Source organism: Oryctolagus cuniculus, chromosome 11 (genome assembly GCF_964237555.1).
Source record: "Oryctolagus cuniculus chromosome 11, mOryCun1.1, whole genome shotgun sequence".
Taxonomy (NCBI): Eukaryota; Metazoa; Chordata; class Mammalia; order Lagomorpha; family Leporidae; genus Oryctolagus; species Oryctolagus cuniculus.
Genome location: NC_091442.1, coordinates 104,628,193 through 104,646,160, shown reverse-complemented (window position 1 = coordinate 104,646,160; position 17,968 = coordinate 104,628,193). Strand labels below are relative to the sequence as shown.

Below are 17,968 nucleotides of genomic sequence, written 5' to 3'. Positions count from 1 at the left end.
TCACTAAAAAGTACTTACATTAATTTTCTTGACTATATATGCTTTAAATCTCCCATGATTAGTTCTTTCAGTCAGTGATAAGTTATTTTGAAACACTAACAAATATTAACAACTTATCTAGTTATTGACAACATCTATTTCTTAAAAAACTATTTTTCTGAAGAGTCAGCCTAACAAGAACTTCTACTCCTGCCTTAACGACAACCACAGTTAGTTCCCACATGGCTTGAACAGAATATTCTAGTTCCTTCCTCCAAACCTACCAACAATCTGGATGTCAATGGACGCAGTTTCTGTGTATTTTTCCACTTTGACCTGCAGATCGTATTTCCCAGAGTGACTCCTCTCTGCTTTTCTGATAAATATGATTGTATCAGTCTCAGAATTGCGAATATTTATTTGATTCTTATCAATTTCTGCACCATCCTTCTTCCAGGTTAATTCTGGTCTTGGTTTTCCCTAAAAAGAAAGACAGAAAAAAGCAGGGGAAAGAAATTATACTGTGTCAAGATTTTTTTCTTTTCAGTGTTACAAAAAAATGACAATGGCTTAAACTCATTCCAGACAAAGTTAGAAAACATCACTGTTTTAGTCTGCAGGGGTGGGGAGTGGCTATACTAGTAGAGCTATTGACTATCGGTTGCATTCTTGTGCAAGTACTACATTAGATCTGTGACATTTAGTTAAATGATTTGCCCAAGGCCTTGCAACTAAGTAAGTACTGGAACCAGAGATTTCATAGCTGAGGCGCCACACCAAAGCCTCTACAACACATGATAATGGTTAAGAACATGGGTTATGGGGCTCTGGAATCTGCATTTGGATCCTGACCACTTCCTAGGTTTTGTGACCTTGGGCAAGTTACTTAAACTCTCTGCCTTGGTTTCCCAATCTATAAATCAAGAACAATGGTAGGGCCTTACTCACAGAATAATTACAAGTATAAAATCTTGAGAAAGCTGCTACATATTACATAAGTGTTTAATTAATATCATATAAATGCTAGTGATTATTATCCCACTGCACTGTGATGCTCATTCCTGACTTGTCTAGAATTCTCTCTCTGCTCTCTCAAGCTTCTGTCACTATTATTTAAGAGAAGACTTCAAGAAATCATAACCTCATTCATAGACAGATTTCAGTTTCTATTACAAAGGAAGCTTCTAGAATTCCTAGGCACCCAGGCTCACTCCCACAGACAGGAACCAAACATTAATTCAGTAACTCAATAAGATACACCTTACCCATATGCTCCCAATGTGCCTTGTGGCTAAGGTATGATAACTTACACATTAAACACTTGCCTGCAGAGCTTGAAGAGTGGTTGGGGGTACTCAGACTTGCACATGGGAAGCATAGAACAACATTATTAAAGATAGGGAAAAAGAGTTCCAGGTCCTATGTCCTTAAATGTGCAATGTTATTATCTAGTAACACATGGAGTGGAAAAAAAGCACTGTATTGTGAGGGGACTTGGACCTTGTTCGTGACACTACTTTTTACTTGCTGTATGACCCTGGGTAAGCCATTTAACTTGTTAGACTGTCAGTTTCTTCCCTTCCCAAGTGGGATAAAAAAAATCTGCCCTTCCTACCTCACAGGGTGTTTCTGAAGGTCAATTGAGAAAGTGTTTGAGAACTCTAGGCGCCACACAAATACACAAACATGACACAGTGGTCTCATCACCTCTTTCCTGGTGGCTGAGTGGTTCCTGGGATGCCAGACCTATGAGCTCCCTAAGCTCAAGCTCTTTCCTCTCCCAGACTCAGTGACAGAACTGAATACACAGATGACCAGTATGTGGGACCTGGGATTCGCCTTGGTGGTAAGGATGATATAGAAACTAGGGGGCTGACTCAGAAGCCTCAATTCAGGTCTGGAGCTGGGGCTGGACTTTCATTCTGATTTCATGCACTGAGGCCTGGCCCGCAAGTGCAATAGCAGGGGCATAAACTGGTTGTCCCTTTAGCTTTGTTTCCATTGGAGCCTGAGTTTGAATAGAATTGTGTGTGTGTGTGTGTGTGTGTGTGTGTGTGTGTATACAGGTGTCCAAATATGTGCAGAGACCTAAAGTCTACTTCTAAGACCATACTGGTATAATGCAATAGCATGACCTACAAGAAAATTAAAATTTTATTTCTCCAGTTGCACTAGATACTAATTGCATATCTCAAGTGCTCAATAGCAACATGTGACTAACGGTTACCATACTGGATAGTGCACATATAGAGCAATCCCATCATCACAGAAAGTTCTATTGAACAGACTGTCCAGAGGCATAAAACGAGTCAGATGACTAAGAAGCAGGGTGTGTTTGTGTGTGTACATGAGATCAAAACTGATTATTTTAAGTGACATTTAGCTTATCCTATGAACAACAGATTCTTTTTGCTAGAGTAATACTTTAATAATGTTAATGTATTTTGGTTAGTAGCATCAAGATTTCAAATTTTATTTAATCCTCTTATGGGAATTTTGTTTAGTCTGGGGTCATTTCAGGCACCAAGCACACATTATTTCATTAATAGCCTCAATTAAAAATGACCACTTTTAGATATAAAGGACCAGAAAGAATCTTCAAGTATTTATCTTCATTTATCTTCTAGATGTTTCCTCCCTGCCTTATCATAGTCTCTGAGCTTTAGGCAAGACTAGATCTCATTTGTCTTATGGAGAAGGAAAATACATGATAGCTTTACTGATTTTTCTATTTCCATAGCAATAGATTCTTTAATCATTTCCTGAATGCCTTCTATCAGTTATCAATTCCCCATCAGAAGAATCCCTGTATCATGATGAACTTACGTGGTAGATCCCCCTCCTCTGCCTCTGAAATACCCAGCACTGAATAGAGAAAAGGAGAGGCCTTGAATTATTACCTGGAAAGGGATAACCAGATTGACAGCTTCTCCAACTCTGCGGATGTAGGTTTGCTTCAGGTGCCTCGGGATGCGAATCTTTGGAGGCTCTGGGTGAGAGCAAAATAGCACAATTTGTTGTCAGTATAGTATCCTGGAAATAGTCTTACATAAGCATGAAGATATTATGCTCACTGGCATATACTTGTGATCATGTCTCTGTAATAATAATCTTAGATGTGCCACTAAGGGATTATATATAGCAACTTTAGTTTAAAATGTTTTCTGCCAGCAGAGCTGTTTTAGCAGTTTGGCTCAACAAAAATTATCCTTGACCCTCCTGCCTTTATTGTAACTTCATAGAAAGATTTTTCTAGACACCAGATTGTCTCCTGGGACCTAGTCTATATTTGTCAAAGTTTCTAGCAGCAAGTACATTCCCAAATGAACATGCCAAAATGTTCTAAAGGCACCACTTTTGCTGGTTGCCTGGCCTTATGGATAATTCTGTTGTATTTTGATAGTCACCTTCTCTTTGTAAGGCTGTGGTGAAGTATACATGAGGCAGCCCTAGCCCACTGTATATTAACACTGGTTAATTAAATGCCATGAAGATACTAGAACATGATGCGGCAAAGCCATCAGGAGCAAGGAGCCAAAGGGTTCGTAGGCTCACAGGGATGAAGTGGGTCTTTTTGCCAGAGGGTTTCATTTGAGATAGACACTAGGCTAAATGCTTTCCGTGAATAATGTAAACCTGTTACTCCCTTCTGAAGTACGTTCTGTTTTTACATCATAAGGAAACTGAAGCATGGGAGGTTAAATAACTTGCCCCAATGACACAGCCAGGCTTAGAATCTGGAGTCAGGCTTAAGTGCTGTGGTTAGAAGCATGGACAATAGAGTCAGGGAGATGTGGCTTTGGGTCCTGGCTTAAATACTAGATGTGGTCTCAGTCTCCTCTTTGTGTAAAATGGAGATGACAGAAGGATATCTAAGTCTAATTCCTATGGTTATTAATGAGGATAAAACAAAGTCATCCATGTAAGGAATTTAGTGTAATAGCTGAGAAAAATTAGCAGGTACTCAGCAAGCTTTAGGGGATGATGATGGTGATGATGGAGATGGTTGAATGGTAGGGTTGGAAAGGAGCTTGGAGACCCTCTAACTCTTTGATTTTATACATGAGGAGACCCAGTAAATTAAGCCATAGTAATGAAAAAGCTACCATGTACTGAGGGATTATTATGGGGTTAGCACTCTGTTAAGCAAGTAACATGGATTAATTTATTCAGTTCTCACAACCTCTTGATTTAGTATTATTATCTCTGTTTTTCAGCTGTAGACATTAAGGTTTAGAAAGATCAAATCTCTTGCCCAAGATCATACAGCTAATAAATTACAGACACAGGATTAAATTTATATAGAGTTTCTCCAGAAAATACTAAGAAAATGTACCTGCTCTGAGCTTTCTTTCAAATACCCATTTATTCACATAACTACATATCCATACATATCTACTCCTATCCATTGGTCCACCCATTCATCCATTTATCTATCCATCCATCCATCCATCCATTCCCTAACTCACTCCCAGGTTTCAAGAAGTCACACCACCAGCTTCTGGCCAGCAATACATCATGATTCACATTCCAGATAGCCAAGCCCTCGGTTCAACATTTTTCCTCCCTGGAGTTGTGGTTCTCAAACTTTTTGGTCTCAGTACTCCACTACAGACCCTAAAATTATCACAGACCTCAAAAAGCTTTTGTTTATGTTGGCTGTATATATTACACATCAGATTTTTAGAAATGTTTTAGTTCTTTACTTAGAATACAAAATAATATATTAATTAAAAGATCATATTTTATCATTTAAAACATTTAGTGAGATGAGTTGCAATACTTCATATTTTGACAAATGTCTTTAATGTCTGACTTAATATAAGACAATTGGGTTGTTAAGTTCATTTTGCCTTCAATACGTTATGATGTGTTGTATTGGTTGAGGTATAGGAAGAACACCTGGCTTCACACAGATAAGAGGAATATTTCAATAGATTTCTCATAGCCAGGTATTGCGGCAAAGTGAGTTAAGCTGCTGCTTGAGATACCAGCATCCCATATGGGAGTGATGGTCTGAGTCCCGGCTGCTCTGTTTTTGATCCAGGTTCCAGCTAACGTGGCTGGGAAGGCAGTGGAAGTCTCTCCAAGTTCTTGGGCCCTTGCCAGCCATCCATGTAGAAGACCCACATGGCGTTCCTGGCTCCTGGCTTCTGCCTGGTCCAGACTTCGCTGTTGTGGCTATTTTGGGAAAGAAACAGCAGATGGAAGGTCTCTCTCCCTTTATATCACTCTGCCTTTCAAACAATAAATATTCTAAAAAATAAAATAACTTTTCAGAAAATTGGGGATATGTCTTTTTTTTAAAAAACAGATTTATTTATTTATTTGAAAGGCAGAATCCAGAGGTAGAGTCAGAGAAGAGAGAGAGAGAGAAAGAGAGAGGTCTTTCACCTGCTGGTTCACTCCCCAAATTACCACAATGGCCAGAGCTGTGCCAATCTGAAGCCAGGAGCCGGGAGCGTCTTCCAGGTCTCCCAAGTGAGTGCAGGGTCCCAAGGACTTGGGCCATCTTCTACTGCTTTCCCAGGCCATAGCAGGATTGGAAGTGGAACAGCCAGGACTCAAACCGACGCCCATATGGGATGCTGGCAATGCAGGCGGTGGCTTTACCTGCTACGCCACAGTGCTGGCCCCAGTGGGTATGTCTTTGATAATGAGTTATAGTTCCTTAAAGGTTAGCTGCAATGTGAAGTCTGTAACCATTTAAGACCTTTTTCAAAGACTCTTACATTAAAATCTATTGATCTTTCTTGCATTTTTCCCATGCAAGATTTTTAACATGCAAGGGTCACTTAAAAAATGTTGTTCCACTCAATCTGGGAGACCAGACTGAGGTCCTGGATCCTGACTTCAGCCTATGCCTTGCTGCCGCAAGCTTTTGGGGGAGTAAACCAACAGATTGAAGGTATCTGTCTCTCTCTGCCTTTCAAATAAAATGAAAATAAATAAATGTTTTAAAAAAGAAAAAAATATAGACAAGGACGACATTGTAGTCATATCACCTTGAAGATGGTTTTGACCTTGCAGACTCATTTGAGCCATTTGCTGTGTAGGGACTGTTTACACTGCTGTAGGTACATACCCTCCCCAGTGTAAATAGGCAGCCCAGCCAGAATTAGCTTTAGGAACCTATTGAAGTTAACTATCTGGTTCTCAAAAGCACTAAGTTAGAAATTCAAAGCTGACCTCCTCACTGCCTGAGAAGAGTTGCTTTGTTCATTTCTTTATTTTATTTTATTTTATTTTTTTAGACAGGCAGAGTGGACAGTGAGAGAGAGAGAGAGAGAGAGAGAGACAGAGAGAAAGGTCTTCCTTTACTGTTGGTTCACCCTCCAATGGCCACTGCGGCCGGTGCACTGCGCTGATCCAGAGCCAGGAGCCAGGTGCTTCTTCTGGTCTCCCGTGCCGTTGCAGGGCCCAGGGACTTGGGCCATCTTCCACTGCACTCCCTGGCCACAGCAGAGAGCTGGACTGGAAGAGGGGCAACCAGGACAGAATCCAGCGCCCCGACTGGGACTAGAACCTGGTGTGCCGGCGCCGCAGGTGCAGGATTAGCCTACTAAACCAGGTGCCGGCCTTGTTCATTTCTAATGCCCAGGAAGCATTAATAAAATATCAAAGGAGTGACAACAAATCTTTCTGAGAAAAAAAAATTAGAAAAAATAAAAGCAAACACTGTAAAATGGAGAATGACTTCTGAAAGCCTTGCCACCTACCTATGATTTGCTTCACAAGAATGGGCTGAGAATAGTACTTGGGCTCGCTGGCACCCGCCTTATTAACTGCCTTCACACGCACAAAGATCTTTGCATCTGTCGGCAGATCTGTGATGGTGAACTTGGTCTTGTCGATCAGATCTGTGTTCGCAACTATCCAGTTGTCAGCTAAAATCCGTAAAAGAAAAAGAAAAGAAGAAATTGAGACAGAAGACATTAGTGAAAGAAATCATCTTAACCATCACAGTCAACTCAAAATTAGTATTTTACTCAAAATCAAATCATTTGAAAGGAACAGGATTATTGATCTGTGCTCAGACTATATGAGTGGGCATTTTTCATATATTTAAATGAAAAATGTCCTAAAATGACCACCATAAAAGCAGGAAGGGTAATCAGATTCATCTGTTCTGAAAAAAAAAAAACCTTATTCAAAATAACAGTATCCCAAAGAATAGTAACTAGCCCAATAATTTGTAGCAGTTTTATTCCAATTTTGTTTTGTAATGATTGATGTCATTATGGTTGTTAGCTATCCACATAAAGTTCAGAAAGACAGGAAATACTATATAAATGAGACATCAATTTTTTTTTTTTTAAAGTTAAACCTCCGCCTGAAGCACCAGCATCCCATATGGGCACCTGTTCCTGTTCTGGCAGCTCCTCTTCCCATCCAGCTTGCTACTTAGAGACATCAATCTTTATAGTCAAATGCTCTCTGTATTTTACTTAGGGAGATTTATTATGAAGACACCAATATAACCATAGAAAATGTGATCATATCTCCCTGCATTGATTAAGAAAAGAAGCTTATAGCTCATGAGCTGATGTCTCATAATGACTTGGTGTAATAATTTCTTCTCAACCAAAAATCTGCTTAAAAAAAATAAGTTTTAGGGCCAATGGTATAGAACAGCAGGTTAAGCTGCCACCTGTGACACTGGCATTCCATATTGGAGCACCTTTGAGTCCTGGCTGCTCCTCTTCTGATTCCGCTTCCTGCTAATGTACCTGGGAAAACAGCAGAAGTTGGCCCAAGTGCTTGGGCCTCTGCCACCCATGTGGGAGGCCAAGATGGAGTTACAGGCTCCTGGCTTCCACTTGGCCCAGCCCCAGCTATTGCAGTCACTTGGGGAGTGAACTAGCAGATGGAAGATTTCTGTCTGTCACTCTGCTTATCAGGTAAATAAAATTAAAACTTAAAATATAAGCTCTTGTAGCTTTGTCTACAATATTGGGAACATCTAAACCCAGCATCTGAACCTTATAGATTTTAGCTTTTAAAAGCTAGGATGCCTTATACTCACAGGATCCCATATTACTAACTGTGCTCCCCTCCCCCTACTCTGGGGCTCTATAGTGTGCGGGCATAGGTGTACTTCATGAGCTGTCATGAACAGTTCCAGAAATGTTATTATACATTAAGAAAGTCTAAGAGCTTCACAGAATACTTTACCTGGCAGATCATACGCAGCCTCCCCATTTTCATCAGACTGTTTTGCTGATGTACCTTTGAGAATCCATCATTAAGATTAATTAAAGACACCCACTTTCACACAAGAAGAATATGGTATCAGCAGTCAGCATTCTCTGTTAGTAACATATGCAAAGTGTGCAAAGAGATTTGTCTTCAGAGCAGTGATGGAAGAGACCAAACAAGTTAGGGGGCGCTCCTCAGGGAGGCACAGCCTGCTCTGAGCAGCCTGTGGGTTCTGCCTGGTGGCACCTGCCACAAAGAAGAGGAAGAAGAAAAGAGAATAGGAGAAGGGAGGGTTGGGCATTCCTTTCTGTGGGAAGAAGAGAGAGGGAGCATAGCAAGAGGCTGAAGAAAAAGGAGGCACAGGTCCTGGAGTCCACAGGGGAGCAGCAGACACTGGAACAGTCCACCCTTGTCCCTGTCCCTGCAACCCCAGCCTGGGAGGGTCCTCCTGGGTCTCCAGATAACACAGTGCTCCCGCAGGGGAGAGGGGGCACCCTCTTCACAGTCTGGGAGCACAGGCACTTGTGATCAGGCCGGCCTTGTCATAAAAGGGCTCTTGCTCTGGAGCAGAAATGGAGACTGCCCGGAAGGCTCAGGAGGCAGCCCTGGTTACCACTACGAAAACCATTAACCCTGTCTGAGTCACCACATTCCACGTGGGTGGCTCAAGGTGATTGGTCTTGGGCATACCCCACTATTTTGGGATGATAACTTTCTTGGTGCCAGGAGAGGAGCAGGGGAGGGGGACATGAGAGAGGCTCCTCTTCAAAATCTTTGCCTTTCATCTTCCACTCTATCATAGTATCAAGAAGAAGATGCAGGAAGCCAGAATTTTCTGGCAGCTGGAGGGCAGGTGTGTTAGGAAAATGGCGCAGTTTTATCTGTGGCGCAATCTACACCCTGACACCATCCTAGGCTCTAGCCCCCGCCGCCACTGCTAGAAGCCAGGTGGCCACATGTCCTGACCGCCAGTGTCAAAGCTCCGACCAGATCCTAATGGGATTCGCTGCTCCTACTTCCCTGCCCACCCTCCAGCAAAGTTTCAAAAGGACCAGCTTTTGAACATGTGGCTCTCTCTCCTCTCTCGCTCACGTGCTCTCTCTCTCTCTCTCTCTCTCTCTCTCGTTGTCTCTCTGCTCTATCTTGGCTTCTCTCTCACTCCCCTCTCTCCTCGCTCTCTCTCAGCTCCTCTTGTCTTCTCTCTTCTCTCATCTCCTATCTCTCCCTCTCTCACCCACTCTCTCCTCCCACTCTTGTCTCGGCTCCTCTCTGCTCTCTCTTCTCTCCTCGCTAGCTCCTCTCCTCTCTGTCTCTCTCTCTTACACCCTCCTTCTCTCTCTTTTTCCTTCTTCGCCCCTTCCCTCCGGCCTGCTGGGTTTTCCCGAATAAACCCTTTCCCTTACTCCAGTGTCTGGTGTGTTTTGTGGTGGCCTTACAAGATGGGTGACAAAGTATTACATATGACCTTGAAAAAGAGATACATCTTTAAGCAAATGGTCTATTGGGGAGCTATTGTGTTGGTATTTTCATAATCAAGAGACCATGGATGAGAAAGTAAAAATAGGAGACTTAAGAAAACATGTATGAGAGAATGAAGAAAACGGATAAAGAAGAAACCTCCAAGGGAAAACAGGGCAAAACAAGATCGAGGGGAACAAAAAAATCGCCCATAAGCTCACATTTGAGTCACTTCAATCAAGGGAAACAGGGAGAAAGAAAATGGGTGTAGGTGAGATGGGGAAGGAATGTGGCCGTTACTTAACAAACGAGGACAATTTTTAAGAGAGCAAAGAAAGACCCAGAGTGAAGGGAGAAAACAAAGTAGAGTAAATGCTGCAGGCATTAAAAAAAGAAAGAAAGGCAGAGTCAAAAACAACACACGATCTTGTAAAAGAAAGAATTTTCTCACAGAATAAAACCTGACATATCCAAAAAGCATTAAACACTACAGAAAATTAGTCTGGAAGACAACAGCCATTAAAAAGAGAATGAAGAATATGGCAGCCATAGAAAGAAAACAGGAACAGACTTCAAGAAGATATATACATTACAAATAACTCCCAAAGAAAGCTAATTCCAAAAAAAAAAAGTTACATGGCAAATATATACATAATAATGACTGTGTACATATACATATGTATATCTAGATATACATATGTATCTACACAGATCACACACAGAATTATGTAAAATACACTTCGTTGTATTTTATCTAAGGTGGGTAACATCAAAATGACAGCCATCTATCATTTTGCTGTATCTTCTTACTTTTTAAACCTATCAGAAAGAAAAGAGTAAAGAATTTGCTCTGTATCATACATACACAAAAGGTACGTGCTCAGTAGCCACATCACACATAAGATTGTCGACTGGGCAATATAAAAGCAGAGTGGTGTGCTCATGCTACTTATAGAGGGGAAAATGGAATAAGCATAAACTATTCTTGTATTCTGACTTGCTCAAGAATTTACTTGTTGCATTAGTTAACCCTACTCGCCTCCCTCACTGCCTTAACCCTGGCAGCTTGCACATAACATCCTCATTGGGTTTTGGTTAGCGGCTTTCTAAACCCTGGAGAAAAATCAAGCATAGTACTCTGTGAGTAGAGTATGTGTCAAAGGAATTATTGAGCAACACCAGGATGCTTCATCCCCTCTCTCTTCCCAATCAGCAGCAAACATTTCCACGGGTGCCCCAATCCAGGGGCCTGGGATTTCCTTGTCCAGTTTTCTCTTCATAAAACGTTGCTTCTCCAGAGTTTTTCCTCCTGGAAGGTGCACTTGCAGTCATATTCCTGATTTCCAAATTGCCATCTGTACCTCTCCTTCCCTCACTTAGAGGATCCATGTTCAAGCCTGGGCTCCAAAGAATTTTCTTAGAGGTTAAGTCTTGGACTTCTATTTGTGGAATAGGAAGAAACTTCCCTTCCTTGGTGAACTGGTCACCTATTGCCAACCTCAAATGAAGCCACAGCAGGACAGTTTCATCCACTCATGTTCTAATGCTATCCCCTTCCAGTCATGGCAAAAAGAAAACTGAGAAACGCAACAGGTTTTCAGTCGGTTTCCCAAATTTTTGGTTTTCGGATACATCATTCTGGACCATATTTTCTTGTGTGTGTGTGTGTGTCTGTGTGTGTGTGTCTGTGTGTTTTCCTATTACTTTTACCAGTGATACTTGGGGACAGAGTGGGGAGTGGGGGGAGAAGTCTTATTTCTCTTCCTCCCTAAATTTAAATGGTGACATTTTTATATATCCAAGCCCTGAGATCAGTTAACAACCACGTGTTGAACATATTTCTTATACTATCTGGGATTTAATGCTGCTTCCTTTAAAACTAAGAGGTAGGGCCAGTGCTGTGGCGTAGCAGTTAAGCCGCCGCTTGTAGTGCTGGTATCCCATATGGGCACCGGTTCAATATCTGGCTGCTCCACTTCCGATCCAGCTCTCTACTATGGCCTGGGAAAGCAGTGGAAGATGGCCCAAATTCTTGGGCCCCTGCACTCGCATGGGAAACCTGGAAGATGCTCCTGGCTCCTGGCTTTGGATTGGCACAGCTCTGGCCGTTCCAGCCAATCGGGGAGTGAAGCAGCAAATGGAAGACTCTCTCTCTACCTCTCCTTCTCTCTGTGTGTGACTCTGACTTTCAAATAAATAAATAAATCTTGAAATTAAAAAACTAAGAGGTATTTTTTTTTCCTTTAAGAAGGCAGGAAATGATCACTAGAAAGCCAAATATGTCATCTCTCAGCACTGAAATAGTTCTTTTGATAGCTAACTTCTGCTCAGCATCACTTTCAGAATTTCCAACTTGCTTCACCCTAACTAGACTTTTCTTTGCTCTGGTTCAATGCATTTCCACCGGTTCAAGAAGTGAAAGTCCCTGAAGTGTTGTCAGAACCCCTTCCTCCCATGTCTTAGCTCATTCCTGTTGCTCAATCTGGCAACCTTGCCAGGCCATTTTTGAGATCTCAATTCATTAGCATCAAGTGCTAAGGAAGAACCATATTCTATTCATCTCAGAAGGATGGTGTTTGTCTTGGTATCATTTTCAGTAGGAAGGAGATGAGTTCCCAAGAGAGACAAAAGAAAGGAGGGCATATCTCACCTATTGATGATGGTATTCATCGTAACTACTAGTTGTACTTACATCCTTCAAAGCAATACTCTAGCACATAGCCATCTAAACCTGCTGCACCAATCTGGTCTGGGGGCCGCCACTTCATTGTGACACTCGTGTCGGTTACAGAGTCAACAGCCAGAAGAGTAGGAGGGCTCGTTACAGCTTAAAAGAGAAACAAAACAGAAAAAGAAGAAACCATTAACCACAGAGATATAGCACAGGAAATGTGATACAAATGAAAATAGGCACGAAACCCCACATCTTAGTAAAATTCAACTGAGACTCCTTGAGCACAGCCACATGTGAGACAAAGATCTGAAGAACGTGGGAAATGCTGTCACACTTTCTCCAATTCAGGTTTGTGTGGAAGGCTGGGAGGCCCAAGAAAGTGGGAGAAATCAAAGTTTGTGATCCTTAATGACCTAGAGTAAATTTCCCACAACTCTGTAATTTTGAATTATTTCTGTTGAAAGATATCTCAGTACTATAAAATAGTGATGACATCATCTGTCTGTTTGCCTTCACAGAACTGATTTGTTTTGGTTTAGTAGCTAACATTGAAGGTGTGGTTGTAAGGCAGAGACTAGTTTCCAAATGTGGTTTTCAGAACTAATCTCCATTTGTTTTAGTTATATTGTAGTATTTACACCATGGTCATGGTTATCACTCAGAAAATGGAGAGTAGCCACGTTATCAGTGGATTCAGAAACACATTTTCAGTGGAGCACTGCAACAGCCGTTACTAAATTTTGGTAATGAAGTCCAGGGCCTACACTATGAAGACATTCAACACTACCAAAGCTGCTTTCTAATTTATTTTCTAAAAATTTATTTATTTATTTATTTATTTGAAAGGCAGAGAGAGAGAGAGAGAGAGCTCTCTTTAATGGGTTCACTCCCCAAATACCTGCACCAGCTGGGGGCTGGGTCAGGCAGAAGCCAGGAGCCTGGAATTCAATCCAGGTCTCCCCCATAGGTGGCAGGGACTTAAGTAATTGAGCTATCATCTGCTGCCTGCCAGGGTGTCCACTAACAGAAAGATGGAATTAGAAGTGGAGCCAGGGGGCCGGCACTGGGACACAGCGGTTTAACACCCTGGCCTGAAGCACCGGCATCCCATGTGGGCACTGGTTCTAGTCCCAGCTGCTCCTCTTCCAATCCAGCTCTCTGCTATGGCCTGGGAAAGCAGTGGAAGATGGCCCAAGTCCTTGGACCCCTGCACCCACGTGGGAGACCTGAAGAAGCTCCTGGCTCCTGGCTTCGCATTGGCTCAGTTCCAGCCATTGTGGCCATCTGGGGAACGAACCAGTGGATGGAAGACCTCTCTCTCTGGCTTTACCTCTCTACCTCTCTCTGTAACTCTGTCTTTCAAATAAATTAAATAAATCTTTTTTTAAAAAAAAGAAGAAGTGGAACCAGGACTTGAACCCAAGTACTCTGATAATGCAGCATCTTAACCACTACACTAAACACATACCCAGCTTTTTAACTTCTTAGAAAAATATTCCTAGGCCGGCGCCGCGGCTCACTAGGCTAATCCTCCGCCTAGCGGCGCCGGCACACCGGGTTCTAGTCCCGGTCGGGGCGCCGGATTCTGTCCCGGTTGCCCCTCTTCCAGGCCAGCCCTCTGCTGTGGCCAGGGAGTGCAGTGGAGGATGGCCCAGGTGCTTGGGCCCTGCACCCCATGGGAGACCAGGAAAAGCACCTGGATCCTGGCTCCTGCCATCGGATCAGCGCGGTGCGCCGGCCGCAGCGCGCCAACCGCGGCGGCCATTGGAGGGTGAACCAACGGCAAAGGAAGACCTTTCTCTCTGTCTCTCTCTCTCACTGTCCACTCTGCCTGTCAAAAAAAAAAAAAAATATTAAAAAAAAAAAAAAAAGAAAAATATTCCTAACCACATACAACTTCCTGATCGCCCACTATCCTGAGAAGCCTCCATCCTGCTCCAGTTAAAAGCCAGAAGGAAAGCAGTCACAGGGCAATGATTCCCATTACACATCTCTCTCAACTCACCCAAAGGCACAAATGGCCTGGAAGGCATACTGGGCTTGGAGATGCCAATGGCATTGACTGCAAAGATGCGGACCTCATAGGCCACACCTTCAATCATCTTCTTGGGCTCAAAAGTTGTTTCCTTGCAGAGATCAAAATTCAGCCTCATCCACCTGGAGCTTTGTTTCTTTTTCCTCTCAATAAAATACCCTGCAGGTACACGAGACAGAAACTTAAAGAGTTTTCCTTGGTCTCCAACATTTCACTTTGTCAGGTGTTAGAAGTTATTAAAATTTTGCATACAGTCAGCACTCTAATTGAAATAGTTATATATGTATGTATTTTCAACCCATTTTATTTCATCAGGTGTCTGAGAGAAAATTCAAATACTAACATCATAAGATATAGACAAAGGTAAAATAATCCAAATAGAAAAACTTAAAATTGCACTAGAAAGAGGAAAAATATAGGTCATAGATATGTAAGTCATGGTAACTTAGTCACTATGGTTAAGCAATAAAGTCAGCGCCATTACACTTGGCTCTGAGTCTTAGAAATAAAGATAATGAGGAAATGGTGAGCTTTCAAGTGTCTCAGTGGCACAGAGAAAAAATTTTCATGTCATGGAAGAAGCAAATTCTATACATTTATTTCTGAAAGAAATTTCTTCATAGATATCACCCTATATAACTAGACATTTGCTAACTAGAACAATGGAAATTACGGTTGTTTCAAAATTAGATATTGAGTATAAATGTCAAACAAAAGAAAACAGGCAAAAAGATGGTAGTCATCAGAGCTACTTGAAATCTCAAGTAATTATAGAACATCCCCAAATACGAATATATTTAAATTTAAATGAATCTCTAAAGTCATCGTATAATAGGCTCCCTTCCAAATACAGCATTACTTTCATGTATTCTGTACTTATTTGCATAGAGAGGACACCAACAACACTGTAGCTACATGTACTGAACAACCATCAGTTACCTAAGATTGGAGACCCTCCATCGTAGACGGGAGGCTCCCAGCTCATGATACACCAATCATCTCCCACTTCTGTCACATTTGGTGCCACTGGAGGGTCAGGGATGTCTATAGCAGATAAAAGGCAGGGTAAAATAAAATAAACAAAATAAATAAGAAAGAGTACAAAGAAAAATATTAATAGAGAAATATGCATTTTGGTGGAAATCACAGAAACTGTTATTCCTGAATACTTCTCCATTTTTACTAAAACGCATTTAGTAACTAATTTGAGCCAAAAAAAAAAAAAAAAAAAAGTCTTGCTCAATATGGGATCAGGGAAGAAGAGCCTAACAAAACTAAAAATAATGATGTCTCCAAGTCCCTTAAACTAGTGTCACATTAGAGAGTAAGCTCCATAAGGAACCTAAGACTCTTGTTCTTTACTTTGAAAATGGTAACTAAGAAATTATTGCCTAAATGTCAGATTCGGTTGTTGTTGAATTAGCTTCCAGCAGAACTGAATCAAGACCTAATTATTATAAATTTCACATGGATTGGAAGGTTGACGATGTTGATTAGTAGAAATCCAATTCAGAAATGCTAAACTGTCTTGTCTTGTAAATACAGTTCAGTTCCTGATAAAGTGATTTTCGTTTTTGGTTGGTAAAACAAAAGTGAAAAGAGGAGATTATGAGACCTTGGTACAACAATAATCCACAAGACTCATTTTATGTGGTTTTAGTCTAAGAACCACGGCAGATCTTACTCCTCTGTGATGATTGTGATGTGGGATATTATTTAACAGTTGTGTTTCATAGACGTTCAAAAGGCACCAAAAGAGCATGTGATGTTGGAGAGCTAAGGACTAGCAACCAAAATGGCTGACGCTAGCTACTTATTCCTCCAATGAGACGTCTTCTAAACAAGAAAAAAAGAAGAGAAAGGGAGAGGAAAGGAAGGAACAGGAAGGAAGGAAAAGAGAAGAAGTGGCAAAGATAGAAAAGAGGGATGGTATGGGTTTTTTTGTTTTGTTGGTTAGCTGCCCAGAAAAGCTAAGGCAGCTAAGCCCTGAAGAAATCTACTCTGTATCCAGACATGTCCACTGGACTCCAGAAGTTTGTTCCCCTGGAGGACTTACCCACAACTTTAATCTTGATGCTTGCATGTGCTTCACCAGCTTCATTTTTCAGATTTATGTGGTAAACACCAGAGTCGTCTTTTTCAGCTACGTCAATGACCAGAGTGCTGCTATCAGGGTAAGATTCTGCCCTTATCCGGCCACTGCCCTCCATAATAGCCTAAGAAGGTAAGAAACAAAACATGACAATGACCAGTCTTCAGAGTGCCTGGTGTTGAGCCAGGCCTGGTGCTAATGCCTAAAATGTATTCTCTTACTTGATGACTCCTAAAGACAAAGGCATTCTCACCCATTCTACACAGGAGGACACTGAAACCTGACTTGCTCCAGGCCACGAAGCTAAAAAGTAGCAGAACTAAGTCCACCAACCACCAACGTTCCCAACAGAATGCTGGACCAAAAACACTAGTGCTGAGGTATCTATCCAAGAGATGGGTGTTTGTATATGAAATTGCAAAACTCATGTCACAAACTAAATAATAAGTTGTTCCTTTCCTTAGATGTCTCCAAATTTTTTAAACAATGAAAAAGCTTGAGGAAACTTAAGGCTAAGTTTTCATTCAAGTTAATTCTATGAGATCAGAAAATACACCTTGCATAATTTGAATCTTAGTACACTTATTAAAAATTATTTGTGGCCCAGAATATGGTCTATCTTGATAAATATTCCATGTGCACCTAAAAAAAAATGCCCATTTTGCTTTGTGCAATGGAATGTTTTATAAATGTCAATCAGTTCAAGATAGTTGATAATATCATTCCAATTTTCATATCCTGACTGATTTTTGTCTCCTTGTTCTGTAAACTATTGAGAAAATAGCACTGAGCTCCCTAATTTATTGATTTCTCCTTGTAATTCCATCGTATTGCTATTTGTTTTCAACTTGTCCTATTTGTTCTTTGTGCTTCTTTTTCTGTATTTTTTTTTGGATTAATTAAATATTTCTATGGTTCTTTTTTTTTATTTTATTTTATTTTATTTTTTGACAGGCAGAGTGGACAGTGAGAGAGAGAGACAGAGAGAAAGGTCTTCCTTTACCGTTGGTTCACCCTCCAATGGCCGCTGCGGCCAGCGCGCTGCGGCCGGCGCACCGCGCTGATCCGATGGCAGGAGCCAGGAGTCAGGTGCTTTTCCTGGTCTCCCATGGGGTGCAGGGCCCAAGCACCTGGGCCATCCTCCACTGCACTCCCTGGCCACAACAGAGAGCTGGCCTGGAAGAGGGGCAACCGGGACAGAAGCCGACGCCCCAACCGGGACTAGAACCCGGTGTGCCGGCGCCGCTAGGCGGAGGATTAGCCTAGTGAGCCGCGGCGCCGGCCTTCTATGGTTCTATTTTATTTCCTTTGCTGGTTTATGGTTAATTCTTTGTTTTACTATTTTAATGACTTCTTCAAGGTTTATAGTATATATCTTTAACATTGCATAATCTACTGCCAAGTGATATTCTACTATTTAATGTGTAGTAGAAAAAACTTACAAAAGCATACTACCATTTTACCCTTCCCAATTCTTACATCTATTGTCCTCTCTTGACTTTATGCTTTGTTGTCATAAATTTTCCTTATG

The 17,968-nt window shown here is 41.6% G+C and overlaps 1 protein-coding gene across 30 annotated transcripts in view; it reads right to left on the bottom strand.

The window, feature by feature from the left end:
* MYBPC1 (myosin binding protein C1) overlaps positions 1 to 17,968 on the bottom strand; it is an 85,755-nt gene that overhangs the window by 13,935 nt on the left and 53,852 nt on the right. For 16 of the 30 annotated variants that reach the window (XM_070052757.1, XM_051845806.2, XM_070052762.1 and 13 more), the window contains 7 exons: positions 16,402 to 16,561; positions 15,285 to 15,389; positions 14,316 to 14,504; positions 12,329 to 12,463; positions 6,699 to 6,866; positions 2,880 to 2,968; positions 264 to 459 (listed from right to left, as the gene is read on the bottom strand). In XM_070052757.1, coding sequence (XP_069908858.1) covers positions 264 to 459; positions 2,880 to 2,968; positions 6,699 to 6,866; positions 12,329 to 12,463; positions 14,316 to 14,504; positions 15,285 to 15,389; positions 16,402 to 16,561 — 1,042 coding nt within the window. Of the gene's footprint in view, positions 1 to 263; positions 460 to 2,879; positions 2,969 to 6,698; positions 6,867 to 8,154; positions 8,209 to 12,328; positions 12,464 to 14,315; positions 14,505 to 15,284; positions 15,390 to 16,401; positions 16,562 to 17,968 lie in introns of all 30 variants that reach the window. The other 14 variants (XM_051845801.2, XM_051845800.2, XM_051845805.2 and 11 more) reach the window with 1 other exon arrangement.